This window comes from Mobula birostris, chromosome 1, assembly GCF_030028105.1.
Source record: "Mobula birostris isolate sMobBir1 chromosome 1, sMobBir1.hap1, whole genome shotgun sequence".
NCBI classification, from domain to species: domain Eukaryota; kingdom Metazoa; phylum Chordata; class Chondrichthyes; order Myliobatiformes; family Myliobatidae; genus Mobula; species Mobula birostris.
This window is the reverse complement of record NC_092370.1, coordinates 167,943,192-167,965,909: the sequence shown is the minus strand read 5'-3', so window position 1 is coordinate 167,965,909 and position 22,718 is coordinate 167,943,192. Positions and strand designations below refer to the sequence as shown.

The following is a 22,718-nucleotide window of genomic DNA, read 5'->3' as shown; positions in this document are numbered from 1 at the left end:
CCAGTCATTGAAAGTGGGCATGCAGGTACAGCAGGCGGTGAAAAAGGCGAATGGTATGCTGGCATTTATAGCGAGAGGATTCGAGTACAGGAGCAGGGAGGTACTACTGCAGTTGTACAAGGCCTTGGTGAGACCACACCTGGAGTATTGTGTGTAGTTTTGGTTCCCTAATCTGAGGAAAGACATCCTTGCCATAGAGGGAGTACGAAGAAGGTTCACCAGATTGATTCCTGGGATGGCAGGACTTTCATATGATGAAAAACTGGATCGACTAGGCTTATACTCGCTGGAATTCAGAAGATTGAGGGGGGATTTTATTGAAACGTATAAAATCCTAAAGGGATTGGACAGGCTAGATGCAGGAAGATTGTTCCCGATGTTGGGGAAGTCTAGAACGAGGGGTCACAGTTTAAGGATAAAGGGGAAGCCTTTTAGGACCGAGATGAGGAAAAACTTCTTCACACAGAGAGTGACGAATCTGTGGAATTCTTTGCCACAGGAAACAGTTGAGGCCAGTTCATTGGCTATATTTAAGAGGGAGTTAAATATGGCCCTGGTGTCTAAAGGGATCAGCGGGTATGGAGAGAAGGCAGGTACAGGGTTCTGAGTTGAATGATCAGCCATGATCATACTGAGTGGCGGTGCAGGCTCGAAGGGCCGAATGGCCTACTCCACCTATTTTCTATGTTTCTATGAATTGACATATGTGGATTGAAACACACCAAGACTATTTACTGAAGTCAGCTAATTAAGTTTACTTTCAGATTGCCTGAAAACTGAATTCCAGAAACAAATGATTTGTGCAGCGAAGCGATCCAGCTGCTGGAATGCATAACATACCTGATGTGATTGTAAAAAAATCTGCCACAGATTTGATTCCAAACAAATAATACAGCCAGCATGTGAACTTGGGTTATTTTAAGTGTTTCCCTTAAGCATGCATATAACCTGTTTTTTGGTTGTCAGGATCATTAATTATTTCTTTGTTTCTGTTTTAGCAGAAGTGAGCCAAAAACAATTGAAATAAATGCCCGATGCACTTGTCAACAAGACAGGGACGCAAATCTAAAACACTCCTGATAATTGGGCAAAATATGCTTTCTCATTCACCCTGAAAACAGATATGGATAGGAGACACTGGTTGATATTATGTCTTTATTTTGAGAATTGCACAGGTCATACAATATGTTTTTCACTCCTTAGCTATTACTTTGCTTCAGATTCAGCTATGTTATTTGTTCAGGCGATAGTGTCAGCTTTATTTTCAACTCCTTTAAACCCATTTCTTGGAAGTGCAATATTCATTACTTCATATGTACGACCAGTCAAGTTCTGGGAAAGAGACTACAAGTAAGTGCTTTGTTTATAATGTCACTAATTACTGAATGCTCACGGGTGAGAGTACAGTGTCACTTTACCCGATCTCTTCCCTTGATTTTTTGTCTTCCTTTAACCCTGCCCCTTTCTCGATTCTTCTTCATTCACTGCTGCTTCACCAAAAAGTCCTTTACCCATCAAGCTCCTCCCTGTCCTACTTAGATTTAGCTAATAGGAACAGAAGTACCTCTGTATTGTTATGCCTCAGCTATTATATCAAAAGAACACTTTCTCTTTGACCAGAATAATATGTCTTTTCAATATTGCTCTGTACTAAGTCTCCAAATTTGGGAGATGACGACAAATCAAGGACAGTTTTCTATGAGGCCATACAGATCATTCCTTGTTTCTCATCATGCATACAAGTGTTACAACCAGCAAACAGAAAATTCATGAATTTGAACTAGTTTTAAAGCTTAGTATCACAAGGCCACCTTTGTCTCTTTCACCTTTCTCATGCCAGACTTCTGTTGATGCTACTGTATTGGAGGTCACATGGATAAATCTGATTCCTGTGGTTCATGTCATCTTCTCTTCCCTCTCAGAGAGCCTCTAGCCTTACTCCATCTATGATTATTTTTAAGAAGGAAGTTTAGGGGTTGTGGGTCTGAACCCTACGTCTTTACACTACTGTTACAGATTTGATAAGTCATGTTGACTGCTTCAACATTGTTTTGTGTTCTATAGACTTTAGCATTAAAACTTCAATTTATTTTGCAGTACAAAGCGGGTGGATCATTCAAATACCAGGTTGGCATCCCAGCTTGATAGAAACCCAGGTAGGATACAAAAGATTTTCTTCTCAGAAAGTAATTGCAATATACAAGAGCTACTCAGTATACAAGCACTTGACCTGTGTACACACTGTAGTGTGAATCAGAAATCGGGAAACCAGTGGGATGTGTTTGCCAGCTGCAGTAGTGCCAAAGGCACTTTTTGCTAGTTGGGAACTCAGTCAGGGCCAATTTCCAACTTGCGTACTGTCTACATTATGACTAGTTCGCAGGAATGGAAACATGCTGTTACTTTGGGAGTACCTGCAATACGATTCAAACTAAATCTTCATTATAAAGTAAAATTGTGAAGGTGCTTTATATCTGAATCAACTAAACTACTGCAGCATAATTTGTACAGGTGTTGACTACATAATGTTGCAGTAGTTTGTTTACCTCATGATTATTAAATTGTAAAATAATGATGTTGATTGCCATGCTGTATCAAATTCACCTAGGAGATCAACCCTTCAGTTTGTCTATCTTTTGTTTTAAGACTCTGACTCTAGATAACTTATCCCTTCCTTCTTTCACTTGGTGTACATTCTGAATACTGATATCGAATCAGAATAAGAACAGGCCATTTGGCTTTCAAGTCTGCTTTGCCATTTTCTTAGACCCTAGTGGACCTGTAATTTGCTTTATCCTAGGGGTCTATTGACCTCAGTCTTGAAAGCTTCAATTATTCTAACAATCATGCAATTTTGTGGGGAAATTTTCAGATTTCTGTTTGCTTTTCATGGAAAAATTGCTTTCAATTTTCACCTTAAATGGTCTAACTCAGTTATTAAAGATTATGTTCCCTTAGTTGCTGCTCGTCTTGCTGAGTTCCTCCTGGATTTTGTGTGTTGCTCTATTCCTTGTTCTTGTTTCCTTAAACAATAGAACTTATTTATCTCAATGAACTGTCTTTAATTACTGATCTTCTATTCTCAGAGAATTCAACCAAATTTAAGCAACCTGCACTCATAATCTAATCCTGTAAATTGTAGGATCATTCTGATAAAGCAAGTAATTCTCAAATTATGTTTTACACTCCCCCCGCCCCCCGTTAAATCAAAATATCTATAACTTTTCTCTTTCTCAAAAAAATGTCACGGTGATGGGTAAAAATTCTTTTCTTTTCCAAATAGAATGTGCAATGTTCTTAATAGGTCTTCAATTCAATTCATTTGAATTATGTGTCAATCATCCTGTGCACAATCCAGTCCATCGTGGGTAAAGTCCTCCCTTTCATTGAGCACATCCACATGGGGTGCTGTTGCAGGACAGCAGCATCCATCATCAGGGACACCACCATGCAGGTCATGTTCTCTTTTGCTGCTGCCATCAGGAAGAAGGTACAGGAGCCTCAGCACTCACACTACCAGGCTCAGGAATGGTTATTACCACCAACAAGCTCTTGAACCAGTGGAGATAACTTCACTTACCCCATCACTGAACTCTTCCCTGCATCTATAGACTCACTTTTAAGGACTCTTCGTATCATGTTCTCAATATATGTTGTTTATTTATTTATTATTATTTTTTTCTGTCTTTTGTATTTGCAGTCTGATGTCTTTTGCACATTGGTTGCTTGTCATTGATTCTTTTATGGTTATTGGATTTACTGAATCCAATGCCTGCAAGAAAACAAATCTCAGGGTTGTATGTGGTGAAATATATGTACTTTGATAATAAATTTACTTTGAACTTAATGTTGCTTTGCTCATTTGGAGCCTTACTCTTATAATAGACAATGGTGGAACAGTACCAAATGTGCACTTTAGGGATGGTTGCCAGTTTTTCTTATGACACTCAGAAAAAATCTGGTTATTACTTTGTGCATGACGTTTCTGCATTGCAGTACTGGGTGATGTGCATTCATCAAAACAGTAAAACATTTACACCTTCAGAAAATTTCAAATCTCAATTCAAATACTTTAAATGACTAGCATAACATTTTCAAATACAAATATGTTGTTAATAAAATGAAAATGACTGGGAACTGTTGCTGGTCAGCAAGTTTTTTTCACCCTTGGAACCAGAGTTCAGATTCATTCAAGGCTAATTCAATTTAAGACAGATTTTTATGAAAGGTATTAAGTATAGTAAAGGCAATTCCAATCTCATTTCTAGTGGTGTTTTGTGGCTAACTTCAGGTTATAAAAAATATTGGTGCAGGAAATAACAGTATTGAATTAAAGAGTGCCATTGTAAGATCACAATTCAGATGTATTCCAGAAATAGAATAGGGAAAGTTCTTCAATGTTGTGCCGCATTGCAATTCACCACTTTGTGCTTGAGTATGATATATATTGCCTGTTTGGGGAGTTTTACTTTGATCACATTTCTCAACTTTTTGGATATCTTTTTCTTTAATTTTTCTACTTGGTTAGATGTTTTCATCCTTCTTGTAGCACCTAAAATAGTCTGAATCAGACTTCCTTATTACCCTCAAAGATATAATCAGCAGAATTCTTTGTGTTCCAAGGGAAAAGTTATTTGCTTCTATTTCCATAGTGTTGTTTCTTCTTTACCTACCTTACTTTCTCATTGTCAGGTGCAACTTATTAAATAATGTCTTTGTTGGCTTCCATTTTGCCTCAAATTCTACAGGTATCTTATTTTTCTCACGTATCATTCTCCTGTACAGACGTAATTCCACTGTTAAGGGACCGGGATAAGGGACCTTTCTAGTCTCCACTCTGTACTTGCCCTATCTTTATTAATTAGAGGTGGTTATAATTCCAGAGGTAATAAATTACTCATTGAAATGTATTATTCACCAAATGGCAATAAATCCTTTGATTGGTTAACATTTTCTTTAATAAATCCTGTAATGTTTGTTTCAATTGTTTTTCTTTCATGAATGTGTTATCTTGATAACAGTTAAGATGTCCAGGATCATCTAGAGCAGGGGTTCCCAACCTAGGGTTCATGGAACCCTTGCTTGATGATATTGGTCCAAAGGTTGGGAACCCCTGATCTAGAGGATGTGTATTTCCTCACCTTGTGTCCTCATGAGTTGATTTCCTAATCCAAGCCATGTTGCCATTGAAGAGTTAAGGGGAATTTATCACAGTGGGCAGCTGGATGAAGTTGAGAAATGAAACTAAGATTAAGGAAAAATGTTTTAAATGCTTAGACTTTAAATACAATGCATGTGTGCCAATATCATGATTTAAAAATAAACATCTTAATAATCTTTGAGGCAGATTTACCTGATGTTTTGGCAAGAGAACAGGAAAATTATTGTAGGGGGAGAGGAAGCAGCATTCTTCTTGGGTTTTTAAGACAAACAATATTAGCTTAGAATGTCATAGTGAACTTAGCTACTGAATAAAAATCTTTTGTGAATTCATTATATATTTAACGAGCACACATGAATGCACACTTTGCTGTATTAATTTGCTCACTCGTAAGAAATAATTCTATTTTTCTGTCTCAACAAAGGCACTTAAACAGGTTTAAGTTTCTTTGTTGAAACAGAAGGAAACATAGTCCTGGTCCTTCAGCCTTCATATCTACAATAAATTCCATTTGCTGCCAATCTACACATCATGTCCTCTGCACTTTTTCTGTAACATCATGGCAGTAATTGAGAACCTGGATCATGGAGGTTATGGGAAGTGAATTCAATACAACTGCTTAATGGTGAGATTGCAAGAAAAAATGTAAAAGATTTATTTTACAAATTATCATATTTAAAACTACATTATAGCTTGAAGTCATCATTTGTACTTTCAGCTATTTCATCATTTCTATTTCAGTCATCATTTCTATTTTCCTACATGTATCTCTGACTCCTCCACACTTAGATTTTTTTTTACTGTTTATTTACATTTCTGGTATTTGGATTGCTCCAATGTGAATTTTTTATAGACTGCTAATTAAAAAATGATATTATGCCTGGGCAGCAATGAAAGAATTGTAACTTTTTGAAGGTCTTTGAAAATCTAATTGCAGATCAGGACATGCTGCCTTTAACAGTGTCTATCATGTTTCATAGGCTCAGATGACAACAACCTGAATTCTATCTTTTATGAGCATTTGACAAGATCTCTGCAGCACAGTCTCTGTGGGGACCTGATGTTGGGACGCTGGGGCAATTTCAATACTGGGGATTGCTTCATTCTTGCTTCTGACTACCTCAATGCATTGGTTCACCTTATAGAAATTGGAAATGGCCTGGTCACCTACCAGCTGCGGGGACTGGAGTTTAGAGGTGAGAGACCAGCCATCTGTTGTAATATTGCTCAAATCCTAAGCACTTCTCTGTAATTAATGAGCAAAGGGCAGAGGCCTAGAAATTTTAACACATGACTCTCTTTTTCTCTCGGCACTATATGTGTGAAAATCAGTTACCTCCAGACTACCACACTGAAATGCAACTGGGCACTGACAGGTGTGAATTATGCATCGGTGATCTCTGTATCACGCAGGCACCGAATGATATTTTTCATGCTTGAAAATTAAGCTTGTTGGCAAGTGTTTCTATTGCTGGTGCTCTCAGAATAATAATATTGTGCTGCCACCAGGTCAGATCCCTGCCAATACTAGAACACCACTCCAAGTTCTTCATGGTTTGGCACAATATAGCATCACTCTACTGCCTTTCCCACTGCCCACCTCCCATCCCACACCAAAATTTAAACAAGATGGAACAAACCCTATGCCTGCCTCTTTCCTCTCAACAACTTCCAATGTTCCTTATGATATGCATCTAGCCTAATTTGAGTTCTGCTTGGGAGAGCCAGGAACAGAGTTGTTGGTGTGTCATGCAATGACCTTTTAATGTTTCTGTCATGTTGCCAATAGATTTCAAGCAATACCTACTTTCCTATCCTTGCATTTAGTGAACACTGCAATTTTGCTGTTATTCTTTAGGAGCAAATCTTTTTCAGAATAAATTTAAATTGGAAGCAACTTTCGTTTCTCATTTTGTTTCTCTTGACTGTTCTGTGAGGCCATATTTGGGAGGCCACATCATAAGAACATAGAATATAGAATAGTACAGCACGGTACAGGCCCTTCGGCCCACAATGTTGTGCTGACTCTCAAACCCTGCCTCCCATATAACACCCCACCGACCTTAAATTCTTCATATACCCGTCTGGTCGTCTCTTAAATTTCACTAGTGTATCTGCCTCCGCCACTGACTCAGGCATCCTGTTCTGTATGGGAGAGGTGGAAGAGGGTGACATGGTGGAGCTCATTCTTGTTTCTATCTCACTCTCATTCTAACATACAACAGCACACTCCATTGGTGCCCTGGTTGAGATAATCTGACTGAATGAAAAACATGAAATCAATATTGAGATTGTTTTATTACCTATCTGTGCTGCAATGTGCATTCCTATGGATCCTGGACAATGGATGTATCAATTCTTTCTGCTTTAGCATAGCTTTGTAAATTATCTAGAAAGAAAATTGTGTTTATGAAGAACCTTTTACATAAAGTGTGACTAAGGATAGCTATAAATTTATTAAGAGAAGTCTCCTTGGAATGCTGCCATCAAATCTTTAACAACTACATGAAATACCAAATAAGGTCATGGCTGTTTGGTAGACCATTTCCGAAAGAGTCTGCCCTGCATTAAAGTACCAATAATTATTATATGCTAAAGCTTCTGGTCTATGACTTGAGCTCGTCCATGTTCAAAGAGAATACTGCTACTTCAGAGCCAGGCCAAATCAGAGTGCACACTATGTCAAACAATAAATTATAAGCACGAGGGCAAAGCTAAAACTGCGGTCCTTTGAATAAACAGGACTGGCATTATATTACATAGATGAGAAGTTACCAGAAGCAATTTCACTTTATTGCTACATGAGTTGATCTCATGAAAAGCTTATCTTGGGAAAGGAAATATTTGCCAAATTCTCTAATTGTTTATGGACAGCTTGAGAAATAGTTTCATACAAAAATGCTGGAAGAATTCAGCAGGCCAGGCAGCATCTATGGAAAAGAGTAGGCAGTTGATGTTTCAGGCTGAGACCCTTCATCAGGACTGATGGAGGGTCTCAGCCCGAAACCTCAACTGTACTCTTTTCCATAGATGCGGCCTGATCTGCTGAGTTCCTCCAGCATTTTGTGTGTGTAACTTGGATTTCGAGCATTGCAGATTTTCTCATCTTGAGAGTGTGTTTTTTTGGGTAGGATTGGAATAAGCTTGGGTTTGATGCCTCCTATCCAGTTAGATAGCCGGCACTGAATGTCATAAACCCATCATTATTGCTTTTGACATTTTTGGCGACTGTACAGAGATGTTAAGGGTTATTGCACGGAACACCAAAGACAACTGTGGGCTGAACTTTGCACAGCAAAATTCAGATCAGGCCAGAAGATGTCATTGTGGAATAGAAGAAGGAGAACATTAAGGAATGACTGTTTGGGACTAAGAAACAGTCTCAAATCCTCTACCTATTTAAAAAAAATACTATGATCATCCCTTTTTCTTTCAGGCACCTACTGTCAGCAGAGGGAGGTGGAAGCAATCACAGAAGGGGTTGAGGAAGATGAGGGATTCTGCTGTTGTGAGCCAGGTCACATTCCTCACATGTTGTCCTTTAATGCCGCTTTTGGTCAGCGCTGGCTTGCTTGGGAAGTTCTGGTCACCAAGTATGTGCTGGAGGGCTACAGCATAACTGATAATAGTGCTGCTTCCATGCTGCAGGTGTTTGATCTGAGAAAAATCCTTACAACTTACTATGTTAAGGTAGTGTATTCAAACATTCTGCAAGTTAACAGGAAGTAGTATCAAATTGCATTGAACTGTTTCACCTTATGCAAGTTATAGTGGCTACAGTAAACCCATTTTTGGAGTAGTTTTATGGATTTTTAAATACAGTATGATGGAACACAGATTTTATATTTTCAGTGCAAGAAAAGCTTTATAAAATTGTTCTTTTCACTTTTTTCTGGTGGTGTATTAATAGGCCCACTTTTAGGTTTTATAACACTTTAGTCAGCATTTTATCTTCAATTGTCTCTTACAGGTGAAATAAATTTGAAGGTAATGGAGGCTTATCTAACTCGGTTGATTTAGCATGGTAAATTTCCCTGGGAGAATACACAGATTAATGGCACCCAATCAAACACTACTTGCATGGTGTTAAGTGTACTCTGCTTTTCTTTAGTGGTAAACAAGCTCTGTTTGGAATGGGAGAAACAGGAAGATGGGAAAAATCTAAATCACAAACACACAGTAGTGATACAAAACACCTTCTGTGACAGGATTAACTGGCCACTTGCCATGGTGATTAGAAAGTTTGTTTGAGGTTTTGATTAGTCCTTCATAAAATAGGTGTAATGAAGAGGGTAAAGTTGGAGATCTAGCCTCAAAAAAGGGAGCACAGCTGCAGTTCTCTAACTGATAGTAAGTTAGAGATGTTTGGCTCTGGGCCTGTACTCTATGGAGTTTAGAAGAATGAGAGGGATCTCATTGAAACCAATTGAATATTGAAATGCAGTCGTTGAGAGAATGTTTCCAATAGTAGAGGAGTCTAGGATCAGAGAGCACAACCACAGTATGCAAGGGCATCCCTTTAGAACAAAGGAGGAATTTATTTAGCCAGAGTATGGTAAATCTGTGGAACTCAGCTGTGAAGACCCAGTCAGTAGGTATGTTTCAAGCGGGCGTGCATATGTTCTTGATTAGTAACCCTTACGAAAGGTTACAGGGAGAAGGCAGATGAATGGGGTTGAGAGGGATAATAAATCAGCCATAATTGAGTTATGGTCTAGTTTATACAGCACTAACTAAATAAGAGAACATTGCAGATGTGTGCAGTCCTTTCATTTTGAGATCTCTGATGAAAACCAGTCAGAAGCAAGGAACAATCTACTGTGTCTACTTTGTCTTCTGAGCAACCTTATCCCTTCTATCCATGACAGAAAATTGCTGTACTCGTTGTGTAAATTTTTAATAATTTGACATGATCAGGGTTTTTGTGGCTAATGGAATAAATTCTACTATAATATGTTGGTTACTTCGTACAAAGTGAAACCCAATAGTATGATGAACTCAACGCCTTCTATGCACGCTTTGAAAGGGAGAACACAACTACAGCTGTGAAGATCCCTGCTGCAGCTAATGACCCTGTGATCTCTGTCTCAGAGGCCGATGTTAGACTGTCTTTAAACAGGGTGAACCCTCGTAAGGCAGAAGGTCCCGATGAAATACCTGGTAAGGCTCTGAAAACCTGAGCCAAGCAACTAGCGGGAGTATTCAAGGACATTTTCAACCTTTCACTGCTATGGGCAGAAGTTCCCACTTGCTTCAAAAAGGCAACATTTATACTAATGCCAAAGAAGAATAATGTGGACTGCCTTAATGACTATCACCCGGTAGCACTCACATCGACAGTGATGAAATGCTTTGAGAGGTTGGTTATGACTGGACCGAACTCTTGCCTCAGCAAGGACCTGGACCCATTGCAACTTGCCTATCGTCACGATATGTCAACAGCAGACGCAATCTCCGTGGCTCTTCACATGGCTTTAGACCACCTAGGTAACACAAGCACCTACGTCAGGATGCTGTTCATCGACTATAGCTCGGCATTTAATACCATCATTCCCACAATCATAATTGAGAAATTGCAGAACCTGGGCCTCTGTACCTCCCTCTGTAATTGGATCCTCGACTTCCTAACCAGGAGACCACAGTCTGTGCAGATTGGTGGTAACATGCCCTCTCCGCTGACGATCAACACTGGCGCACCTCAGAGGTGTGTGCTTAGCTCACTGCTCTACTCTCTGTATATATATATATGACTGTGTGGCTAGGCGTAGCTCAAATACCATCTACAAATTTGCTGACAATACAACCATTGTTAGTAGAATCTCCGGTGGTGACGAGAGGGCGTATAGGAGTGAGATATGCCAGCTAGTGGAATGGTGCCGCAGTAACAACCTGGCACTCAACGTCAGGGAAACGAAAGAGCTGATTGTGGACTTCAGGAAGGGTAAGACGAAGGAACACGTACCAATCCTCAGAGGGATCAGAAGTGGAGAGAGTGAGCAGCTTCAAGTTCCTGGGTGTCAAGATCTCTGAAGATCTAACCTGATCCCAACATATTGATGTAGTCATAAAGAAGGCAAAACAACGGCTATACTTCATTAGGAGTTTGAAGTGATTTGACATGTCAACAAATACACTCAAAAAATTCCATGGTTGTACCATGGAGAGCATTCTGACAGGCTACATCACTGTCTGGTATGGAAGGGCTACTGCACAGGACCGAAAGAAGCTGCAGAAGGTTGTAAATCTAGTCAGCTCCATCTTGGGCACTAGCCTACAAAGTATCCAGGATATTTAGGGAGCAGGGTCTCAGAAAGGCAGCGTCCATTATTAAAGACCTCCAGCACCCAGGGCATGCCCTTTTCTCACTGTTACCATCAGGTAGGAGATACAGAAGACTGAAGACACACACTCAGCGATTCAGGAACAACTTCTTCCCCTCTGCCTTCTGATTCCTAAATGGACATTGAAGCTTTGGACACTACCTCACTTTTTTTAATATACAGCATTTCTGTTTTTGCACATTTTTAATAATCTATTCAATATATGTAATTGATTTACTTGTTTATTTATTATTATGTTTTATTTTATTTATTTTTTTCTCTCTCTGCTAGATTATGTATTGCATTGAACTGCTGCTGCTAAGTTAACAAATTTCACGTCACATGCCAGTGATAATAAACCTGATTCTGAGAAGCTGGATCTTGGTCGAAGTAGTTGTCTTTTCACTCTGCATTTGGATAAGCTTTATTGGAACTGAGAGGACAAGGAGCTGACAGTAGTGATTGGCAGCAGAGTATTAAAGTTATGGAAATAATTTGTCAATTAAAGCAATAAAAATGTAATCGTACACAATGAGAGTAGACAGTGAGTATATAAGTATCTTATACAACAAGTTGAAGAATTCTGTATTTACTGAGATAAGAGGGAGCAATCAAGAATCTATCTTTATGATGTAACCATTTTCTTTGTATGTTTGCATTTTTGTTCACAAGAGAACATAATGTAAAATAGAGCATAAGAAATGAGGAAGTGAATAATCAGCAAAATTATGTCAAGAGGTAGTTACACAGGGTAATTTTACTTCAGCCTTTGTTGGTTATAGTTCTTTTCATTTGGGAGTATTCAGGAGCTGAACTGTAAAATCTCGGCAATGTATTGTTAATGTGCAGTTTCGACGAGCAGCAGGATATATGTCAAGTCAGATGGACATTGCTGAGATATTTTCAGCTATACCACACCTGGGAGAGCTCAAACCACATCTCTTGAAAGGTAGAACCCTTCTCAAACTGTACTTGCCATTGCTGCTGATGAGTAGGCTTGGCAGGAACCTTGGTGCTGATTAGGGCAGAGCAAAACAAGGATTGTGGGAGAAGGGAAAAATAGTTTAATAAGATTAAGAGCAACAAGATGGCTAAGTATTTAGTTCTAAAAGAGATTACACAAGTTAATTCTTTATTATGGTAAAAGTCCGTTAATCCAGCACTTTTAGGAATTAGGTGGTGCTAAATTTACTAGCAGATTTTCTGCATGAGTGAATGATGCTCCTATTACTATCCAAATGTTTTATTTCATATGTTATACAACTGTAATTCCAGTGAATATAAGAGGAGTGTTAAATATGTTAGTAATCCAGCTGCAGACCTACCTATATTCATGACCCCTGATGTTCCAGCATCAGCCCCGACTCCAGCTATACTCCCAGCCCAATCTAGCCATACTCTGGGCTCTCCACTCACATTCTGGATCAATGAGCAAGTTTATATGATTTCCAAACTATTGGATGCTGGATTATCAAGGTTTTACTGTTTAGGAGGATCATTGTTATGTAGCTGTTTCTCTGTTGGAAAAGTTACAGATAGGTAACTTAAAATTGTTTCACCTTTTTTCACCTTGTTTTGTTCATACCCAGAGTATCTTATTCTATGTGACAAGTTCTCCCAAACTGGAGGACTGGCTTGCAAATGAAACAATGCAGGATGGGCTTCGAGCATGTGCGAGTCATAATTATGTGGATGTGGACCCCACCTTTAATCCCAACATCGACGAGGACTATGATCACAGACTGGCTGGTGTATCAAGAGAGAGTTTCTGTGGGGTTTACCTAAATTGGATCCAGTACTGTTCTTCACGAAGAGAAAAGGTATTGGCTACAGCACCTGCCTGGCTGGCAAAGGGATTTGGTAGTAACTTTCAAAACTGAATTGAATAAATACTAACAGAGATCAATTGCAAGGGAAGGAGGGAGAGGGCAGGAAGCTGACCAACTGGATTGCTCTTAAAAATTTCTGGCTGCTGATGGGATGGAAGGCTTATTTCTGTGGTGTACTATGTCATGATGCTGTGATCAGCATTTCCTGGGCAAAAAGTCCTATCATGTATGATTCTCTGGCCTTTCTTTCTACTCAATTTTTGTCTCTCCAGGTTTTTCTCAGTCAATAGAAGCACAATGATGCAGACCTTTTATTATTTAGATGGCTATACAGCTACTTAGCTGCTAGTGATGTTCCTTTTGAAAATGTTGTACTTGAGTTGCATGTGCAGTTGCTATTTGAATTCAGCTGCAATTATTAAACAGATGTTAACTAGGATTCCAGGCTTTGTTCCTGCATGCATTGTAATAATATACCAGGAAATGCAAAGTGAAAGCTGCAAGCAGCAATCTGTTGACTAAACTATGTGACCAATGGGGAAATTATAAAACCCCTAGATATTTCCTAATCCCTTATTTGTATGGGCTTCCATGTAATGTCCAAAATAACAGGTCTTGTGTTGAAAAAGAGAAGTGTACAATAACGAGATTTAAAACTTGATAGTGGTAACTTGATGCTTTCTGGCAGATGGGTAGTAGAGTATTAGGTAACAATACAATAAACTACATAACTTCTTAGTTTTTTTTTAATAACCTCATGAGGGAGTCTTGCATGTTTTAGCATCTTGTAGCTCCATAATCGGATTTCCTGTTGAGAGACTGAACATTTTTTTCATTTTCATCTCATGCTGATATTTTTTATAATTAAAATGCACCTAGGTGACAGTCTGTGAATTTAATTGGTACATATACTGACAGCGTGTTTTTCTGAACATTTTCAGCCTTTGCCTTCAGAGAAAGACTCTCCACTGGTGATTCTGTGTTATGGGCTCAGTGTGCTGGGGAGGAGAGCTCTCGGGACAGCTTCTCATCATATGTCCAGGTGCTCATTTAATGATCAAAGAATGATAGATTATGCACTAGTCTTGGAATTCTGCCAATCAAATGATAACATGCACAATTACAAGTATTTGCTAGTGGAGGACTGGTTGATAAGCTCCAGCTACATCAGGCTTATTGTCTAAGCCTTAGTTTGCTTCCAGATGTGGTAATTATGAGTCAAACAATATTGTGAAAAACTTAGATTTCTGATGTTAGAATAAATTGGGAAGGAGACGGTGGTGCCACAATTTGTTTTAATTCATGAGAAAAGAAATTTACTCCAGAAATCCAGCAAAGTGTTGTCCTGATTATTCAATAGATGTTTCATTTCAAGTTATTTTGAATTGTTCAGTTCAAACTGCTCAAAATACTGACCAGTTGGTTTAAAGCCAACATCTGTGGAAGGAGAAGCATTTAATGTTTTACCTTCAGGAACCTTCATCAGAATTGGGGAAATAAAAATTAGTTTTCAATGGAGGAGGAATGTGTAAAACGCAGGGAATATCTCTGATAGGGTGACCCAAAAGTCTTAATTGGGAACAGTTAAGCCACTTTGTGCACGTGTTGTAAGCATGCTATAGGACGTGCCTGGCAGACTATACCACACAAATACAACAAGAGCTAAGCTAACATGATGACGGGCAGAAATGGCCAGTTCGGACACAAAGAAGAATAAGTGAGCTCTCTAAGATGGGGCATTCAATACTGAGTCCAGAGGACTATAATGTGATTAAAGAGAAGATAAGGTGCTTTTTCTCGACCTTATGTTGGGCCCTTTTGAAGCAATGCCAGACAAATATGATGGTGTGTAAGTGGTATGGTAAGATGGGAATTGCACAGAGGGACCAAACTGGGTGCAATTAGATATGTTACTAGTTGACTTACTGACAAAAGAATCGAGTTCTACCTTGGGTCTGCAGTCGCAATCTTCCGTTGATCCCCATATGCTTCTGCCGATACTGGCTGCTCCTTTCAGGAAATGTGGCTATCCTGTAGGTTGTGCCCAACTCCTACAGTATTGCTGAAAAATTGGCATACTCTAAGATTAAGTGGACATCCTACTGTATATCTAAAAACAAATTGGAATTCCCATACTAAGTATGACTATGAGGAGCCGTTGAGATGGACTAGCTTATGTGGAAAGCAGCCAGACAGACATGAACTCTGGGCTGTAGAGGGGCTGATTAGGTCCAATTTACAGGCTGGATATGGCTCATGTCCTGAATGTTGTGCACCACGGATCTAGGGGTTGACTGGACAAAGGTGGAAGGTGGTGTACCATACAGATCGAAACTTTTACAATTTACACTAATAATTTCTTTAGGAATTGGATGGGTGAGAAACTTTAAAATAAGTTGTACACACCAAATTGGGATGTTACGTTAACGCAAATGAATAATGGAACAAAATTCAAATAAAAAAATAACTTGCAGAATGGTATACTAATTAGAAAATTTCAATATATTTGAAATGCTACTTTTTTTTGTCAGTGACCCAGACTGATTGGATATTGAAACTGAACTACATGGAAGTAGTTCATGCAGTGGAGCTGGGGGGGAGGGGGGGGGGTGGTATTGATGGATACAGAGGCACAAATTGTTTAAAAATAATCAACACTGGTTAACAATTTCATTTTTTTAAAAGCAGAACGTAGAGTAAGAGATTAAAAAAATAACAGTCCTTCATTTTTGTGAATTTCACTAGAAAAGATAATCAGGAAAACATACGTAGATACAAATTGCTCCTGTTTATCATGTGGTCAGGGATACTATTACAGCTACAGAAAGGGTGGGTAATGTAGCAGGATCCTCTTTTGAGTCAGTATGGGTGGAAGTCAGGAACAGGATGGTAGCAGTTACTCTATTGGAAGTATTCTATAGGCCCCCTGATAGCAGCAGAGATACCGAGGAGCAGATTGGAAGGCAGGTTTTGGAAAGGTGCAAAAATAACAGGGTTGTTATCATGGGTGACTTTAACTTCCCTAATGTTGATTGGCACCTGATTAGTTCCAATGGTTTAGATGGGGCAGAGTTTGTTAAGTGTGTCCAGGACGGATTCCTGTCGCAGTATGTTGACAAGGCCGACTAGGGGGAATGCCATACTAGATCTAGTATTAGGTAACGAACCGGGTCAGGTCAAAGATCTCTCAGTGGGTGAGCATCCGGGGGACAGTGATCACCGCTCCCTGGCCTTTAGCATTATCATGGAAAAGGATAGAATCAGAGAGGACAGGAAAATTTTTAATTGGGGAAGGGCAAATTATGAGGCTATAAAGCTAGAACTTGTGGGTGTGAATTGGGATGATGTTTTCGCAGGGAAATGTACTATGGACATGTGGTCGATGTTTAGAGATCTCTTGCAGGATGTTAGGGATAAATTTGTCCCGGTGAGGAAGATAAAGAATGGTAGGGTGAAGGAACCATGGGTGACAAGTGAGGTGGAAAATCTAGTCAGGTGGAAGAAGGCAGCATACATGAGGTTTAGGAAGCAAGCATCAGATGGGTCTATTGAGGAATATAGGGTAGCAGGAAAGGAGCTTAAGAAGGGGCTGAGAAGAGCAAGAAGGGGGCATGAGAAGGCCTTGGTGAGTAGGGTACAGGAAAACCCCAAGGCATTCTTCAATTATGTGAAGAACAAAAGGATGACAGGAGTGAAGGTAGGACCAATTAGAGATAAAGGTGGGAAGATGTGCCTGGAGGCCGTGGAAGTGAGCGAGGTCCTCAATGAATACTTCTCTTCAGTATTCACCAATGAGAGGGAACTTGATGGCGGTGAGGACAATATGAGTGAGGTTAATGTTCTGGAGCATGTTGATATTAAGGGAGAGGAGGTGTTGGAATTAGGATGGATAAGTCCCCGGGACCGGATGGAATATTCCCCAAGCTGCTCCACGAGTCAAGGGAAGAGATTGCTGAGCCTCTGGCTAAGATCTTTATGTCTTCATTGTCTACGGAAATGGTACCGGAGGATTGGAGGGAGGCGAATGTTGTCCCCTTGTTCAAAAAAGGTAGTAAGGATAGTCCGGCTAATTATAGACCAGTGAACCTTATGTCTGTGGTGGGAAAGCTGTTGGAAAGGATTCTTAGAGATAGGCTCTATGGGCATTTAGAGAATCATGGTCTGATCAGGGACAGTCAGCATGGCTTTGTGAAGGGCAGATCGTGTCTAACAAGCCTGATAGAGTTGTTTGAGGAGGTGATCAGGCATGTAGATGAGGGTAGTGCAGTGGATGTGATCTACATGGATTTTAGTAAGGCATTTGACAAGGTTCCACATGGTAGGCTTATTCAGAATGTCAGAAGGCATGGGATCCAGGGAAGTTTGACCAGGTGGAGTCAGAACTGGCTTGCCTGCAGAAAGCAGAGGGTCGTGGTGGAGGGACTACATTTGGATTGGAGAGTTGTGACTAGTGGTGTCCCACAAGGATCGGTTCTGGGACCTCTACTTTTTGTGATTTTATTATTGAACTGGATGTGGGGGTAGAAGGGTGGGTTGGCAAGTTTACAGACAACATAAAGGTTGGTGGTGTTGTGGATAGTGTAGAGGATTGTCGAAGATTGCAGGAAGACATTGATGGGATACAGAAGTGGGCTGAAAAGTGACAGATGGAGTTGAACCCGGACAAGTGTGAAGTGGTACACTTTGGAAGGACAAACTCCAAGAGTACAAAGTAAATGGCCAGGATACTTGGTAGTGTGGAGGAGCAGAGGGATCGGGGGGTACATGTCCACAGATCCCTGAAAGTTGCCTCACAGGTAGATAGGGTAGTTAAGAAAGCTTATGGAGTGTTAGCTTTCATAAGTCGAGGGATAGAGTTTAAGAGTGGCGAGGTAGTGATGCAGCTCTATAAAACTCTGGTTAGGCCACACTTGGAATACTGTGTCCAGTTCTGGTCACCTCACTATAGGAAAGATGTGGAGGCATTGGAAAAGGTACAGAGGAGATTTACCAGGATGCTGCCTGTTTTAGAGAGTATGCATTATGATCAGAGATTAAGGGAGCTAGGGTTTACTCTTTGGAGAGAAGGAGGATGAGAGGAGACATGATAGAGGTGTACAGGATAATAAGAGGAATAGATAGAGTGGACAGCCAGCACCTCTTCCCCAGGGCACCACTGCTCAATACAAGAGGACATGGCTTTAAGGTAAGGGGTGGGAAGTTCAAAGGGGATATTAGAGGAAGGTTTTTTACTCAGAGAGTGGTTGGAGCATGGAATGCACTGCCTGAGTCAATGGTGGAGGCAGGTACACTAGTGAAATTTAAGAGACTACTAGACAGGTATATGGAGGAATTTAAGGTGGGGGGGTTATATGGGAGGCAGGGTTTAAGGGTGGGCACAACATTGTGGGCCGAAGGGCCTGTACTGTGCTGTACTATTCTATGTTCTATATGCTCTTCATAAGTGTTAGAATTCCTCTAATAATTGAAATAGGGCTTGAACTGAGGTTTTGCTCTGGAGGAAATGAGATTTTACAACAAATCTTGCTGTGCAATCTCTCCCAAGAGAAAAATTTATGCTGAGATTTTTGGAGGGAAGATGGTACTTACTGCTGTCAGACTCCTGTATCTTTAGTTATATTTAAGAACCCCTAAAATACTCCTACAATTCTGATGCTAACTAAATCATACTATCTTTGTGATCATGGTCATGACAATGTTGTGTTCACTGCACACTGCCTGCTACGTTTATAAAATGTGCTTTAGAATAGATTATGTGACTAGATAAATCGTTTTACCTACTGGTTTATGGAAAAATAATGGAATATAAGATAGATTAAAGCTAGAAATAGCAATGTTTTTAAAATATGAAAAGAGCAAGTATAACTAATTTGAAGTTGATAAATGCTATGAAATTCTGCTGGAATTCTGAGAGCCTATGGATGCGCATAAATATATTTGAAAATTCTAACCTGAATTTCATCTCTGCAGGTCCTAATGGATCTACCAGCATTTTTTTTATGTCAGTATTCCTTTTAAGACTTGACAAAACTAGAGTAGTGCAGAGTCAGTAACCACATAATTAGTGCTAGCTATTAAATTCTCAAGAATCTTACTGACATTATATTTGCCTTTCTCATTTTACTGTTGACAATTCCCCATCTCTATACTTGTATTGATAATAGTGGATTTAGAAATCACTTCTTGGGCTTCACATTATGATGCAGATGTAATCAGGAATCGAACTGGAAGGAGGAATTTGCAATTTATTATTGAGCATCATTGTTCAAGCTCAGAGCAGTGCATTTATTATGATCCTTTTGTGAAATTTATAACCATTAAGTGTAGTGCTTATTTTTTAAATGTAACAGATAATGAATATCTCGCATGTTTCTTTTTAGCAACCTTGAATCTTTCTTGTATGGTCTGCATGCACTGTTCAAGGGAGATTTCCGAATATCCTCTGTTCGGGATGAGTGGATATTTGCTGATATGGAGTTGCTGAGAAAAGTGGTAGTTCCTGGAATACGAATGTCACTTAAGCTCCATCAAGTAAGCATGAGACTCTTTTGGAAATTTTAATTAGTGTGGCCAGCATAATCACTACAAGTTGGTTTTCTGTATCCAGGCAAATACTGTATATGCTAGGTAACCAAATACATTTTTAACTTAAATTGGACAATTGAAACTTCCTTTGATAATTAGTAAATTTAACCAATTAGCCCTTGATGGGACAAACTTAAAGGTGGGGAGTGAGTCAATAAATTCTTTGTTGCTAAATGATCAAATGGGACAAGTCATGTACTGAACATAACTGACTACAAATTATACACTAAAGTTAAGGTCAAGTGTACACAGATTGACATGATATATAACAGAAGTTGTATTCTGATAACAAATTATGAACAAGAAAAGCAGGACAGAAAGGGCACTGATAAATGCTGAATGTTAACTGGAGTGGTAATGTGAGTCTGAGGTTATAAGTCCCTAAGAACACTCGAAGAATAATTCTATTGATTGTTCATTACTTTAATGCCTTGGAGTGCCAGTTCTTCAAATACTACTGGTTTGAACTTAAATGTGGAGCTCTCTATTCCTTCAATCATTATCGATGTTCAAATCCTGATTAGATTATACTGTATATCCTTTACTCAACTTTGCTTCCTGTTCTTTAGCTAATTTCCAACCTATTTCCTTTAAATATTGGTAGATGGGCAAAGAGTTCTTAATAATGTAACACTTAAAGTTACATGATCTTGTCCTTTATGATTTTGAAGCTCTATATGTTTTAATTCTTATCTGTGATCATTTTTAAAATATGTATTTGCTCAGATGATAATTTGATCTGCTAGATTCCAGGGTCCTTTTGAATTAATGCATGACAACACAGGCTTTTCATAGCAGGTTTCATTATATTTTTGTGATCTGTCATCGTGAACATTGGTAAGCAGTGCAGATTCCAGCAATGACATAGAACAAGTCATCCAAGATTAATGTTCTTACATCTTGCAGCTTTGGTTCACAGTTTCCTGGTAGTCATTTGTGGGAAATGCAATTGCATATAACAGTTGCAGGCTTCCTCTGGCATATATTTTGTGGCTGGTGAATATTACAAATGTCGATATAATGCTTGATTAAATATTTTCAAAGCCCATCCAAATAATAGGCACAATCTAAAATCTACAATTTGCCACAGTAATCCTTTTGTTATGAATTTCCAGTTAGAAAACACTCATCCACTACTACCCTCTGACTTAATCTTCTAGAATGGCCTACTGTATAAGATGTTGTTAAAAGCATTATTAAACTAATCATTCTGTCTACAGCAATCTCTGAAAAACACATGATCACATTTATGACACATGATATCTCTTGCTGGTCACTCAGCATTTGGAAAAAGTGCCTACATGAGCACTTGAATTGCTTAGGCCTAAAAGTCTATGGATTAAGTGCTGGGAGACGAGATGCTCAGTGTTGGTGTGGATACAAATGGCTTGTTTCTATGCTGTATTATTTTATGAGTTTATAAGAACAAATGTTTCAAATGGCAGAACGTTTTGTTCATGGTAGCTTCAATTTACGTGCTCAAAATATAAACCCTGATAAGAGAGTAATACCTTCCTTTTACTTGGGAAGTTGTTCAGCACATCACTGAATGGCTCCATTTATTTTTGTATGCCCAGTAGACCTTGCTGTTCTTTAAGTGCTGGCTTCAGTGCTAACCAGTGCTTCTGTTGCTTAAGTATTTTGCTTTGAGTTCAACCTATTTGTTTGTTTAGGATCATTTCACGTCGCCTGATGAATATGATGATCCAGCGGTACTGTTCGATGCCATTACATCTCATGAGCAGAACTTGGTCATCGCTCATGAAGGAGACCCAGCCTGGCGAAATGCAGTGCTCTCGAACTCTCCCTCACTATTGGCACTACGACATGTTATGGATGATGGGACCAATGAATATAAAATCATCATGTTGAACAAGCGATATCTCAGCTTTCGAGTCATTAAGGTGTTTTGCTTTGGCATTACGTTATTATATCAACTGGAACTGGTTTATTATTGTCACATGTATCAAGATGCAGTGAAAATCTTGTCTGACATACTGTTCATACAGATCAGATCATTATACAGTGCATTGATATAGTACTGGAATTGTTGTGTGGATATTGGGCAATCCACAGAAGTCCCAGTAGCAACAGGTGCATTTTCATTTTCATACCTCAAATGCATAGCAATACACAAGTAAGTTATAAGATCTGAATTGGTAACCCATGTATTTGAAAATAGTTTATAGCTGACATGAAATACATTTTAAATTTGGTCTTATGGCAAGAGTAACCAATTTCAGAACACATATTCTCTTTGGTAGTGTCTTTATGCCAGTGGTCCCCACCTCTGGGCCGCGGACCGATACATTGCCGCGAAGAATGCAGTGATGCAGCGGTAGTTGGAATGCACCCAGCACATCTTTAAGAAAGAAGCCGAAATAAACAAGCTAATTAAATAGGTGCCGCCCGGCACGTAAATGTCGGCCCAGATCAGAGGTGATTGCCGATTGTGTCGCCTTTGATCTGGGCTAACATTTACGTGCTGGGCGGCACCTAATTAATTAGCTTGTTTATTTCGGCTTTTTTCTTAAAGATGTGCTGGGTGTGTTCGAACTACCGCTGCATCACTGCATTCTTCGTGGCAATGTATCAGTCCGCGGCCCAGAGGTTGGGGACCACTGCTTTATGCTGTCCCTCATCCAGTCTGCTGATGAGTTTCTACAAATCTTTTGAATAACAAGAAAATGCAGTGACTGCAGCCTTGTCATTCATAATTGGCCTGGCATCATCATGTTTCCAGAGTGAATCCTAGGAAGGGCTCTAAACTAAATATAAAATTATCCTTTTGCTACCTCTGTTGATTCTTCTTGCACTCACTAC

General features: G+C 39.4%; 1 protein-coding gene across 6 annotated transcripts in view; it reads left to right on the top strand.

Annotated features, from left to right (window-relative positions):
* Positions 1 to 22,718, top strand: part of pcnx1 (pecanex 1) — a 253,752-nt gene that overhangs the window by 213,483 nt on the left and 17,551 nt on the right. For all 6 annotated transcript variants that reach the window (XM_072265724.1, XM_072265689.1, XM_072265683.1 and 3 more), the window contains 8 exons: positions 1,221 to 1,350; positions 2,098 to 2,156; positions 6,142 to 6,357; positions 8,598 to 8,851; positions 13,071 to 13,301; positions 14,252 to 14,352; positions 19,691 to 19,841; positions 21,569 to 21,799. In XM_072265724.1, the coding sequence (XP_072121825.1) occupies positions 1,221 to 1,350; positions 2,098 to 2,156; positions 6,142 to 6,357; positions 8,598 to 8,851; positions 13,071 to 13,301; positions 14,252 to 14,352; positions 19,691 to 19,841; positions 21,569 to 21,799 (1,373 nt within the window). The remainder of the gene's footprint in view (positions 1 to 1,220; positions 1,351 to 2,097; positions 2,157 to 6,141; positions 6,358 to 8,597; positions 8,852 to 13,070; positions 13,302 to 14,251; positions 14,353 to 19,690; positions 19,842 to 21,568; positions 21,800 to 22,718) is intronic.